General features: G+C 38.7%; 1 protein-coding gene across 4 annotated transcripts in view; it reads left to right on the top strand.

The window, feature by feature from the left end:
- Positions 1 to 14,273, top strand: part of PDE3B (phosphodiesterase 3B) — a 258,881-nt gene that overhangs the window by 153,462 nt on the left and 91,146 nt on the right. For all 4 annotated transcript variants that reach the window (XM_073018078.1, XM_073018074.1, XM_073018068.1 and 1 more), the window contains exon 5: positions 12,194 to 12,300. In XM_073018078.1, coding sequence (XP_072874179.1) covers positions 12,194 to 12,300 — 107 coding nt within the window. The remainder of the gene's footprint in view (positions 1 to 12,193; positions 12,301 to 14,273) is intronic.

The raw sequence follows: 14,273 nt of genomic DNA, 5'->3' as shown, positions 1-14,273 counted from the left end.
ATACATGCGACATCCATATTAGTGCAGCTCTAGATCTTTAACGCGTAGTGATGTTTTGTTCAGGAATCTTTAGATTTTAGTAGCACAAAACTAATAGATTTATGACTCTGAAATCATCTTGACTTTATATTAGAGTACTCCAGAATCGAGATCTCATATGCTTGATTTTGAGTCTTGAGCTTTGGATTCTGATTACAGTTTGCCTGACTGATTTCAACATGATTCCAGTGTCGAACCTCTCATTTCCTGAACCTATACCTGAAACCAGATTTCTCGTCACTCCAGCTGCTTTTTCGTCTGTTACTGTTGTTCTGCCCTTATTTCCCGGCACAATGCTGCCATCCTCTAGTGGAGTGGTTGCTTACAAAATTGATTTACTTAGAGACTTGGTGTTATCTTTGCATCCTGTGACCTTATTCTACAGATGACAGTTGTCAGATATCTGTCTGCATTATCTTTTACTCTCTATTCCTTCTTCTCCTTTATCACTGTGCCTATACTATTTTATGCTTTCATTGCTGTTTACTTGGGCTATTGAATTAGCCTCTTAATTCCAGTTTCCAGTATCCTTCTTGACTTTATTAATCTTCTACCTTACACTACAAATCTTCCTTAAATAAAACTGTGATTGCAGTTGTCCCTGGGTATCCCTGGGGGATTGGTTCCAGGCCCCTCCCCTTCCCATGGGTACAAAAATCCATGGATACTTGAGTTCTTTATATAAAATGGTGTAGTATTTGCATATACTCTCTACACATCCTTTTATATACTTTAAATCACCTCCAGATTACTTATAATACCTAATGCAATGTAAATACTGTGTAAAGAGTCGTTATACTCTATTTTTTATTTGTTTTTTTATTACTGTTGTTTTTCCTAGAATATTTTTGATTTGGGGGTGGTTAAATCTGTGGATGTAGAAACTTCACATACAGAGAGTTGACTGTATATATATTTTATATAGAATATATAGTTTTTATATATTCTATACTATAGAATAATGCCGAAATTCCTAGTGTAGAATGTGAAACCCAATTATTACCTCATGACAGAGCTGCAGCCCTTACTTGGAAAAAGTAAATGAACTAACACAGATGAGCAGTTTTTCAAATAATGAGAATAGAAAAATGATATGGAAAGCTTTCTAGGTAAAAACAATAGGCATATAACTTAAGACTCTTCCTTGATGTTTTCTGATAATTTTGTTCTTAGTTTAACTCCATTTGAAAATTAAGCTAAATTATGTTTCAAAATAATTAAAATACAAACAATAAAATATATATATAAAGTATTTGGATAAAATACTATTGCCAGGCAATGAGTTATTAGATTTGATTACACAGCAGTGGTGAAGATAAATGGTGACTCACGGGTTTAAAAGCAAGTCTCTTTAGTGTAGGAGTAGGAGGGTAGTGTAGGAGTATCAATTATAGTTGATAGCCCACAGGGTAATTGAACACAACTTGCCTATTTTTTCCCCAGGGAAAACCTGTTCAAAAGGAGTGACCTGTGAGCCCTGAATATATATGCTGTTTGACCTCAGAGAAGACTGGGTCCCATCACTCAGTTCAAAAATAGCAGTTCAGTCTTCTTTTAACTCTAAGTGTAGGTTGAGCATCAAAATCCAAAATGCCCCAAAATTCAAAATTTCTTGAGTACAAACATGACTCTGCAAATGGAAAATCCCACACCTGACCACATGAGACGGGTCACAGTTAAAATACAGTCAAAACTTTGTTTCATGTACAAAATTATTTAAAATATTATATAAAATTACCTTCAGGCTATGTATATATGAAATATAAGTGAATATTGCATTCTATCCCCAAGATATCACATTGTGCATAAGCAAATATTCCAAAACCTGAAATCTGAAACACTTCTGGTCCCAAGACTTTCAGATAAGGGATATTCAACTTGCACTAAAACTAGAACTCAGAGATGGGTAATTCAATCATCAGCAAGTCCGGAAAACAACCTTTCTTGGAACTTTCTGACCAGAGAAGTCTCATCCCAGATTTGAAACTTAAACAGAAGGCAAGATTAAGGGTCATAATGCCGTTCCATATGGTCATTCCACAACTGTGCCTTATAATTTATCAGAGACTTACACCAAGGTTATATTAGCAAACTTGACCCTATTTGAACCCCAGCAATTCAAGAGGGCTAATTGTGTCATCGTACTGAGTTCTTAAGAGAATAACTCTGTAAATTTAGACATCTACAATTATTAAGTTTATACAACTGCATTGAAACTGAGTTGGTACAGACCTTGTTAAGGTAATTTGTATTGACTGTCTAGAAGTTAGCTCTTAAAATATAGCTTAGCTCAGGGACCATAACTTTTGATGTCTCTTGTTTGTTTGCTTTTGACAACTCATTCCCAAGTGAGTAGAAAAAGAAAAATAAACTCAATTTCTTCCACCATACTCTGACAGCACATTTCTGATACCAGATGTGTGGGGATTTCTCCCCAGCAGCAAGCAAGCAAGCAAGCAGTTCTATAGTGAGACATAAGCTAGGTGTCCTATAATTCAATTATTTCTTTTTCTTTCTTTCTTTCTTTTCTTTTTTTGAGACAGAGTCTCACTCTGTTGCCTAGGCTGGAGTGCAGTGGCACGATCTCGGCTCACTGCTACCTCTGCCTCCCGGGTTCAAGCAATTCTCCTTCCTCAACCTCCTGAGTAGCTGGGACTACAGGCACATGCCACCACGCCCAGCTAATTTTTGTATTTTTAGTAGAGATGGGGTTTCACCATGTTGGCCAGGCTGGTCTCGAACTCCTGACCTCACATGATCCGCCTGCCTTGGCCTGCCAAAGTGCTGGGATTACACGCATGAGCCACCGTGCCCAGCCTAATTCCATTATTTCTGACACCATCTACCCGGAGATAGTGTCAGATCATACTGGTTAAGGACTCAGTCCCACAAGACTAATCCCCACTTCTGATGCCAATGCAGGCCTCAGGTTATTTTGCCTGTGCTTCTGACCAACCTGCTGTAAATCAGGGTTCCCTCAGCCCCCTCCCTGGATTCAGATAATTTGCTGGAGCAACTCAGAACTCAGGGAAGCATGTTACTGGATTATTACAAAGAGTATTTTAAAGGATACAAATCAACAGCCAGATGAGGAGATACAAAGGACAGGTCTGGAAGGGACCTGAGTACAGGAGCTTCTGCCCCTGTGGAGTTGAGTTATGCCACCCTCCTGGCTGTGGACATGTTCTTGTTCACTTTCCTGGAAGCCCCCACGTGTTTGGCTGTTCACAAGCTCCTCAGACCCAGTCCTTTCTGGATATTTATAGGAGCTTCATATTATAGGCATGATTGATTAAATCATTGGCCATTGGTGAGCAATTTAAGCTTTTTAAAATTTAATTTAGTCCCTCTCCTCTCCCTGGAGGTTGAGAAGTGGAGCTGAAAACCCCCATCCTCTAATCCTGTCTTGATATTTCAAGTGACTAGCCTCCATCCTGAAACTGCCTAGGAGCTGTGGGCCATCAGTCAACTCATTAGCATACAAAAAGACACTTTGGAGATCCTCAGGATTTTAGGAGTTGTATGCTAGGAAACAGACACTGGACTAAAACCAAATATGTATTTCACAGTATCACACCAAGTCTGACTTTAATCACCTTCCTACCAACTATTAGTAATCATTGGAGCTACTACTCTGCTTGTCTTCTGCTTTCTTCGTATTGATTTATGTAATTTTATTGAGGTGTGTATTTATCTGTTGCTGGGCCAGGACATAATGGGAAGATTCAGGAACTAATCAGATAACCTATCATTTGACCTGTAACTCTTAATTCTAAATAGCTAAATGAATGTATGATATACAGAAATTATTCAAAGACCCTGGATCAAGATAGAAGACATTGGAGCAGTGCTGTGGTGCCATTCTGAAAGGAGAAATCTCTCTTTGTCTTGACTATTAATCAGGGAATCAGGGAGTGGACTTTGGTAGAATACACAGATTTTTCTCTCTTTTTTGAGTTTTCTTTCTTTTTTATTTTAAACTAGAAGCTTTTAGAGTGTTTGTATGCTGTGAATACGGACAAGAACATGTTTATGAGATTTAATTTTGTTTGCATGACTAAGTGTTTGAAAGCTCAGTTCATTCTTCTTATTATTATTATTGTTATATTATACTTTAAGTTCTGGGGTACATGTGCAGAATGTGTAGTTTTGTTACATAGGTATACACGTGCCATGGTGGTTTGCTGCACCCATCAACCCGTCACCTACTTTAGATATTTCTCCAATGCTATCCCTCCCCTAGGCCCCCACCCCTTGACCGGCCCCAGTGTGTGATATTTCCCTCCCTGTGTCCATATGTTCTCATTGTTCAACTTTCCACTTAGGAGTGAGAACATGCACTGTTTGGTTTTCTGTTCTTGTGATAGTTTGCTGAGAATGATGGTTTCCAGCTTCATCCATGTCCCTGCAAAGGACATGAACTCATCCTTTTTTATGGCTGCCTAATATTCCATGGTATATATGTGCCACATTTTCTTTATCCAGTCTATCATTGATAGACATTTGGGTGGGTTCTAAGTCATTTCTATTGTGAATAGTGCCACAATAAACATACATGTGCATGTGTTTTTATAGTAGAATGATTCATAATCCTTTGGATATATGCCCAGTAATGGGATTGCTGGGTCAAATGGTATTTCTTGTACCAGATCCTTGAAGAATCACCACACCGTCTTCCACAATGGTTGAACTAATTTACACTCCCACTAACAGTGTAAAAGTATTCCTGTTTCTCCACATCCTCTGCAGCATCTGTTGTTTCCTGACTTTTTAATGATCACCATTCTAACTGGCGTGAGATGGTATCTCATTGTGGTTTTGATTTGCATTTCTGTAAGGACCAGTGATAATGAGCATTTTTTCATGTTTGTTGGTTGCATTAATGTCTTCTTTTGAGAAGTGTCTGTTCATATCCTTTGCCCACTTTTTGATGTGTTTTTTTTTTTTTGTAAATTTGTTTAAGTTCTTTGTAGATTCTGGATATTAACCCTTTGTCAGATGGATACAGTGCAAAAATTTTCTCCTATTCTATAGGTTGCCTGTTCACTCTGATGATAGTTTCTTTTGCTGTACAGAAGCTCTTTAATTAGATCCCACTGGTCAATTTTGGCTTTTGTTGCCATTGCTTTTGGTGTTTTAGACATGAAGTCTTTGCCCATGCCTGTGTCCTGCATGGTATTGCCTAGGTTTTCTTCTAAGATTTTTGTGGTTTTAGGTCTTACGTTTAAGTCTTTAATCCATCGTCAGTTAATTTTTGTGTAAGGTGTAAGAAAGGGGTCCAGTTTCAGTTTTCTGCATATGGCTAGCCAGTTTTCCCAACACCATTTATTAAATAGGGAATCCTTTCCCCACTGCTTGTTTGTGTCAGGTTTGTCAAAGATCAGATGGTTGTAGATGTGTGGTGTTATTTCTGAGGCCTCTGTTCTATTCCATTGGTCTATATATCTGTTTGGTACCAGTACCAGATGAAAGAACAGGCAGTAATGATTGCTGTTCTGCAGCCTCTCCTGGTGACACCCAGGCAAACAGGGTGTTTTGGTTACTGTAGCCTTGTAGTATAGATTGAAGTCAGGTAGCATGATGCCTCCAGCTTTGTTCTTTTTTCTTAGGATTGTCTTGGCTATAAGGGATCTTTTTTGGTTCCATATGAAATTTAAAGTAGATTTTTCTAATTCTGTGAAGAAAGTCTATGGTAGCTTGATGGGGATAGCATTGAATCTGTATATTACTTTGGGCAGTATGGCCATTTTTGCGATGTTGATTCCTCCTATCCATGAGCATGGAATGTTCTTCCATTTGTTTGTGTCCTCTTTTATTTCGTTGAGCAGTGGTTTGTAATTCTCCTTGAAGAGGTCCTTAACATCCCTTGTAAGTTGGATTCCTAGGTATTTTATTCTCTTTGAAGCAATTGTAGATGGGAGTTCACTCATGATTTGGCTCTCTGTTTGTCTGTTATTGCTGTATAAGAATGCTTGTGATTTTTGCACATTGATTTTGTATCCTGAGACTTTGCTGAAGTTGCTTATCAGCTTAAGGGGATTTTAGGCTGAGGTGATGGGGTTTTCTAAATATACAATCATGTCATCTACAAACAAGGACAATTTGACTTCCCCTTTTCCCAATTGAATACCCTTTATTTCTTTCTCCTGCCTGATTGCCCTGGCCAGAACTTCCAACACTATGTTGAATAGAAGTAGTGAGAGAGGGCATCCATGTCTTGTGCTAATTTTCAAAAGGAATGCTTCCAGCTTTTGCCCATTCAGTATGATATTGCTTGTGGGTTTGTCATAAATAGCTCTTATTATTTTGAGATACATTCCATTGATACCTAGTTCATTGAGAGTTTTTAGCATGAAGGGCTGTTGAATTTTGTTGAAGGCCTTTTGTTCATCTATTGAGATAATCATGTGGTTTTTGTCATTGGTTCTGTTTATGTGATGGATTACATTTATTGATTTGTGTATGTTGAACCAGCCTTGCATCCCAGGGATGAAGCCTACTTGATCGTGGTGGATAAGCTTTTTGATGTGCTGCTGGATTCGGTTTGCCAGTATTTTATTGAGGATTTTCACATCAATGTTCATCAGGGATATTGGCCTGAAATTTTCTTTTTTTTGTTGTGACTCTTCCAAGTTTTGGTATCAGGATGATGTCGGCCTCATAATATGAGTTAGGGAAGATTTCCTCTTTTTCTGTTGAGTGGAATAGTTTCAGAATGAATGGTACTAGCTCCTCTTTGTACCTGTGGTAGAATTCAGCTGTGAATCTGTCTGGTCCTGGACTTTTTTGGGTTGGTAGGGTATTAATTACTGCCTCAATTTCAGAACTTGTTATTGGTTGGTTCAGGGATTTGACTTCTTCCTGGTTTAGACTTCGGAGGGTGTATGTGTCCAGGAATTTATTCATTTCTTCTAGATTTTTTAGTTTATTTGTGTAGATGTGTTTATAGTATTCTCCGATGGTAGTTTGTATTTCTGTGGGATCAGTAGTGATATCCCTTATATCATTTTTTTATTGTGTCTATTTGATTCTTTTCTTATTCTTACTTATTAGTCTGGCTGGTGGTCAATATATTTTGTTGATGTTTTGAAAAAAACTAGCTCCTGAAATTCACATTGATTTTTTGAAGGACTTTTCGTGTCTCTGTCTCCTTCAGTTCTCCTCTGATCTTAGTTATTTCTTGCCTTCCACTAGCTTTTGAATTTGTTTGCTCTTGCTTCTCTAGTTCTTTTAATTGTGATATTAGGGTGTCAATTTTAGATCTTTCCTGCATTCTCTTATGGGCATTTAGTCCTATAAATTTCCCTTTACACACTGCTTTAAATGTGTCCCAGAGATTCTGGTATGTTGTGTCTTTGTTCTCATTGGTTTCAAGGAACATCTTTATTTCTGCCTTCATTCCGTTATGTACCCAGTAGTCATTCAGGAACAGGTTGTACAGTTTCCATGTAGTTGTGTGGTTTCGAGTGAGTTTCCTAATCCTGAGTTCTAATTTGATTGCACTGTGGTCTGAGAGACAGTTTGTTATAATTTCTGTTCTTTTACATTTGCTGAGGAGTGTTTTACTTCCAATTATGTGGTCAGTCTTAGAATTAGTGCAATGAGATGCTGAGAAGAATGTATAGTCTGTTGATTTGGGGTGGAGAGTTCTGTAGATGTCTATTAGGTCCACTTGGTGCAGAGCTGAGTTCAAGTCCTGAGTATCCTTGTTAATTTTCTGTCTCATTGATCTAATATTGACAGTGGGGTATTAAAGTCTCCCACTATTTTTGTGTGGGAGTGTAAGTCTCTCTGTAGGTCTCTAAGAACTTGCTTTATGCATCTGGGTGCTCTTGTATTGGGTTCATATATATTTAGGATGGTTAGTTCTTTTGCATCGATCCATTTACCATTATGTAATACCCTTCTTTGTCTCTTTTGATCTTTGTTGGTTTAAAGTCTGTTTTATCAGAGATTAGGATTGCAACTTCTGCCTTTTTTTTTTCTTTCCATTTGCTTGGCAAATATTCCTCCATCTCTTTATTTTGAGCCTGATGTGTCTTTACAGGTGAGATGGGTCTCCTGAATAGAGCACACTGATGGGTCTTGACTCTTATCCAATTTGCCAGTCTGTGTATTTTAATTGGGGCATTTAGCCCGTTTATGTTTAAGGTTAATGTGTGTGAATTTGATCCTGTCATTATGATGCTAATTGGTTGTTTTGCCCTTTAGTTGATGCAGTTTCTTCATAGTGTCGATGGTCTTTACAATTTGGTATGTTTTTGCAGTGGCTGGTACTGGTTGTTCCTTTCCATGTTTAGTGCTTCCTTCAGGAGCTCTTGTAAGGCAGGCCTGGTGGTGACAAAATCTCTCAACATTTGCTTGTCTGTAAAAGATTTTATTTCTCCTTGACTTATGAAGCTTAGTTTGGCTGGATATGAAATTCTGGGTTAAAAGTTCTTTTCTTTTGGTGGATCACGAGGTCAGGAGTTTGAGTTCAGCCTGACCAACATGGTGAAATCCCATCTCTAATAGGAATACGAAAGTTAGCCAGCCTTGGTGGTGTGCGCCTGTAATCCCAGCTACTCAGGAGGCTGAGGCAGGAGAATTGCTTGAACCTGGGAGGCAGAGGTTGCAGTGAACTGAGATCACGCCACTGCATTCCATCATAGGTGACAGAGAGAGACTCTATCTCAAAAAAAAAAAAAAAAAAAAAAAAAAAAAGAATATTGGCCCCCATTCTCTTCTGGCTTATAGGGTTTCTGCTGACTTCCCTTTGTGAGTAACCCAAGCTTTCTCTCTGGCTGCCCTTAACATTTTTTCCTTCATTTCAACCTTGGTGAATCTGACAATTATGTGTCTTGGGGTTGCTCTTCTCAAGGAGTATCGTTGTGGTGTTCTCTGTATTTTCTGAATTTGATTGTTGGCCTGTCTTGTTAGGTTGGGGAAGTACTGGATAATATCCTGAAGAGTGTTTTTCAACTTGACTCCATTTCTCCTGTCACTTTCAGGTACACCAATCAAACGTGGATCTGGTCTTTTCACATAGTCCCATATTTCTTGGAGGCTTTCTTCGTTCCTTTTTATTCTTTTTTCTCTAATCTTCTTGCTTTATTTCGTCAAGTTGATCTTCAGTCTCTGATATCCTTTCTTCTGCTTGATCAGTCCGGCTATTGATACTTGTGTATGCCTCACAAAGTTCTCGTGCTGTGTTTTTCAGCTCCATCAGATCATTTATTTTCTTCTCTACACTGGTTATTCTATTTAGCAATTCGTCTGACCTTTTTTCAAGGTTCTTAGCTTCCTTGCATTGGGTTAGAACATGCTCCTTTAGCTCAGATTAGTTTGTTATTACCTACCTTCTGAAGCCTACTTCTGTCAGTTTGTCAAACTCATTCTCCATCCAGTTTTGTTCCCCTGCTGGTAAGGAGTTGTGATTATTTGGAGGAGAAGAGGCGTTGTGTTTTTCGGAATTTTCAGCCTTTTTGTGTTGGTTTCTCCCCATCTTTGTGGATTTATCTACCTTTGGTCTTTGATGTTTGTGACCTTCGGAGGGGGCTTTGAGTGGACATGCTATTCTTCTGTTTTTCGTTTTCCTTCCAACAGTCAGGCCCCTTTGCTTCTGGTCTGCTGCAGTTTACGAGAGGTCCATTCCAGACCCTGTTTGCCTGGGTGTCACCAGGAGAGGCTGCAGAACAGCAATCATTACTGCCTGTTCTTTTCTCTGGAAGCTTTGTCCCAGAGGGGCACCTGCCCGATGCCAGCAAAAGCTCTCCTGTGTGGGATGTCTTTTGGCCCCTGCTGGGAAGTGTCTCCCAGTCAGGATACATGGGGGTCAGGGACCCACTTGAGGAGGCAGTCTGACCCTTAACAGAGCTCGAATGCTGTGTTGGGAGGTCTGCTACTCTCCATTAGGCAGGGATGGTTAAGTCTGCTGAAGCTGCACCCACAGCCATCCCTTCCACCAGGTGCTCTGTCCCAGGGAGACTGGGGTTTTATCCATAAGTCCCTGACTGGGGCTGCTGCCTTTTTTTCAGAGATACCCTGCCCAGAGAGGAGAAATCTGGCAGTCTGGCCTCAGTGGCCTTGCTGAGCTGCAGTGGGGTCTGCCCAGTTCAAACTTTTGGGTGACTTCGTTTACACTGTGAGGGTAAAACGCCTACTAAAGCCTCAGCAATGACAGATGCCCCTCCCCACACCAAGCTTGGGCATCCCAGGTGGATCTCAGACAGCTGCTGTGCTGGCAGTGAGAATTTCAAGGCAGTGGATCTTAGTTTGCTGGGCTCTGTGGGGGTGAGACCTGCAGAGCCAGACCACTTGACTCCCTGGCTTCAGCCCCCTTTCCCGGGAAGTGTAGGGTTCTGTCTTGCTGGCATTCCAGGTGCCCCAGTGGTATGGAAAAAACAATACAACAACAACAACAAAAAACTCTTGCAGCTAGTTTGGTGTCTGCCCAAATGGCTGCCCAATTTTTCACTTGAAACCCAGGGCCCTGATGGGGTAGGCACCGGAGGGACTCTCTTGGTCTGTGAATTGCGAAGACTGTGGGAAAAGCGTAGTATCTGGGCTGGAATGCACTGTTCCTCACGGCACAGTCCCTCACAGCTTCCCTTGGATAGGGGAGAAAATTTCCCAACCTCTTGCCCTTCCTGGGTGAGGTGATGCCCCACCCTGCTTCGGCTAACCCTCTTTGGGCTGCACCCACTGTCCAACCAGTCCCAGTGAGATGAACTGGGTACCTCAGTTGGAAATGCAGAAGTCACCCGGCTTCTCCGTCGATCTTGCTGAGAGCTGCAGACTGGAGCTCTTTCTATTCGGGCATCTTGCCCGGGAACACACAGATTTTTCTATTTGAATGTTGCCCTGGGTGGTACTGTTACTCTTCTTTTCCAGTCTTTGCCACTCCACCTGTAGGCAATTGCCAGTATGAAATAATCAAAAGAATAATAATCCAGCTTAAAAGAGTATTCAAACACAAGCTGAGGATGCCCATCCAGGAAACACAGACTCCAAGGAAATAGGGTCAGTGCTTCAAAGTTGAAAAGTTAGGATCATATTTGTATAGGCAGAAAACCAAGATGTTTAACAGAATAACATATTCCACACAAAGTTGGCTTCTGAGTTACAGCAGTTTGATTATTTACAGCTTCTTTGTTTTCTTTTTCCAATTTTAAAGAATATATTTAACATTCCATCTTAGAAAACATGTCTTTGTGTACGAGAAGAAAAAGGGAAGTTAATCTATAATGAAGATCAACAGTAAAGAGGGAAGGAAGCTTCTCTGACATCCTTTAGTTTTTTGCAGCATTTAGCAAAGCAATGTAAGTTGCGGGGGAAAAAGGCTAATCTGTAGTCAGGGAAATCAAGGTTGTATCTGCCTAGGTTACAGCTGCCTGTTAATGACTGAGGTCCCAAAATCACATTCCTTTAAGTCTCAAAATAAAAGTTCCAAACTTTGGTTTTGAATTACTTGTTTTCACACAATGAAAATATGAAGAATGACAGAGCATTGGCAGGGAGATGAGTTCATTGGGTGATGAGTTCATTGGGTAGTATTATTTGCTTAATGCTTGTTTTTTGCCTACACTAATAAAAGTTGTCAACATCTGTGAGGATAGGGAACAGAAAAAAATGAAAAACTGTACTTTAGTCCAGTAGTTCTCAGTGAGGTCACTGGATCAGAAACTCCATCATATAAGAACTTGTTAGAAGTGCGGATTATATGGCCCCACCCCAGGCGTAGTGAATCAGAAACCTTGGGAATGAGACCAGTAGCCTGTTTCAAGAAACCTTCAAAGTAGTTGTGATAACCTGCTTTAGCCCAGGGATCGGCAGTCTACAGCCTATGGACCTAATCTGGTCTATAACCTGTTTTTTTGTAAGTAAAATTTTATTGAAACAAAACCATACCCATTTGTTTATTTTAGTTTATGGATGATTTTGTGCTATAGCGGCAGAGTTGAGTAGTTACAATAGAGAACATATAGCCAAAGTATTTACCATCTGGTTCTTTACAGAAAAAGTTTGCTGACTCCTGCTTTAGACCTTAGGCACTAGAGGCCCAAACTCTGAATTTATAAGAATATATTTGCTAATTAAATTGAGGACCATAAGGAAAAAAGATGAAACTTTTCATAGTTTTTACAAATTTTAACCTGTTATTTTTCCCTTTTAGTCAAGGATGCTATCTAAATGGGCCTTTTAATTCAAATCTACTGACTATCCCGAAGCAAAGGTCATCTTCTGTATCACTGACTCACCATGTAGGTCTGAGAAGAGCTGGTAAGAAATCATTCTTTATGACTCAAATATGGGGGTTCTCAAAGTATATGATAGTGTAAACAGTTTTCATTACATATTTACAGCTAATTTTGAATACAATTTCATGTGTTATGAGTTAACATGACTTAGCAGTTTGGGTTGGCTACTAGTTGACCATTTGCTAATTCTTTCAGTAAACAGTTTTAGAATATCTACTCTGTACCAAGTACTTTGCTAAGCAGTAGGGATTCAGGGATAAAATATATAACTATTTAACTAAACTGAATGGTTGCAGACCCAGGACAAGGGAAAATCTTCAAGAAAGAGTATTTTTTTTTCGTAGAATGGTAATTATGGAGAAAAGAATTTTAGTATTAGAATAAAAAAAAAACTATGACTTCATCCTGGAAAAACATTATAATAGGAATTTTTTTAATTAAAATATTATAGAATGATTAAAAACTCTTAGATGAAAGATATGTTAACAAACACAATGTAGGAATAGCAAAGCAATACTGATAAATTCTGCTTTTAAAGTACATTATGGCTGATATTACATAGATACAATTTTGTGATTGAGATATACAATTACAACATTCTTTTATACACAGTACACTACAAAGCATGTGAAGAGGTCGGAAAATGTTACTGATAATCAAGAAAAGCAGGCACTAGAAAAAGATCTACGTATGATATTGATGCTGTATTTTACAATCTTTAAAATAACAATGATGTTTAAAAGGAAATGGAAGGAATAATGGCTAAAATGAATGGATACTTCAAATAGAGAACTAGAACACATAGAAAAGAAATGGACAGTCTAGAACTGAGAAATGCACTTGATTAAATTAAAAGCTTATTCAATGGTTTAAGAATGGATTGGATACAACAGAATACAAAAGTAGTGAACTTGAAGACAGAGAGATAGAAAATTTCCAAACTGAAGCACAGAAACAGAAAAATACATAAATAACAGAACAAACTTTAAGAGACATATGGGACATAGAATTTCTAAAATATGTGTGACTGAAGTTCCAGAAGGAAAGGAGAGAAACAAAAGGACGGAATAATTTCCCAAAACGAATAAAAGAAAGCAAACAACAAATTCATAAAGTGCAGTGAGCCCCAAGCCGGGTAAATACAAGAAAATCACAGCTAGATATATGAGTCAAGCCTCTAAATTATAAAGAAAACGTTTCAAAAGCAACCAAGCAAGGTTGTTTTTATTTTTCAAGGAACAGCAATAATACTGACAGTGACTTGTTAACAGCAACTGTGAACTCCAAAGACAATGGAGTGGCATATTTTAAAAAGTGTCGAAAGTATAAAATTTGACAACATGGAATTCTTTATCCAATGAAGAAATATTCTTGAAAAATTAAATTGGAATAAAAATTTGTTTTAGTATCCTCACTCTCCTGTGACAGTAACTGTGGTGATGGGTATGTTAATTAACTTGATTGTGGTAATCATTTCACAGTAAAAATGTAAATCAAGTCATTATGTTGTACACCTTGAATACATGCAGTTTTTGTTAATTATACCTTAGTAAATCTGGAAAAAATCTTTTAGTAAATCAGATGAGAAGTAGAAAAATGTACATTTTTTTCAAACAAACAAAAGCTGAAAGAATTTGTAGGTGGCAGACCTGTGCTTCTAAGATTCAGTAAAGCAAGTTTCTTAGGCAGGAGGAAAATTATCCAGATTGAACCATGGAACTGCAAGAACAAACCAAAAGCACTGGTAAGGCTAAATAGGTGGATGAGGATTAAAAAATACTGATGGGTCAAAAAGTGGGCAAAGGATATGAATAGACACGTCTCAAAAGCAGACAATTATGCAGCCAACAGACATATGAAAAAATGCTCATTATCACTGGTCATCAGAGAAATGCAAATCAAAACCACAATGAGATAACATCTCACACCAGTTAGAATGGCGATCACTAAAAAGTCAGGAAACAACAGATACTGGAGAGAATGTGGAGAAATAGG

Source organism: Chlorocebus sabaeus, chromosome 1 (assembly GCF_047675955.1).
Source record: "Chlorocebus sabaeus isolate Y175 chromosome 1, mChlSab1.0.hap1, whole genome shotgun sequence".
In the NCBI taxonomy this organism is placed as follows: Eukaryota; Metazoa; Chordata; class Mammalia; order Primates; family Cercopithecidae; genus Chlorocebus; species Chlorocebus sabaeus.
This window is presented reverse-complemented; position numbering and strand designations above follow the sequence as displayed.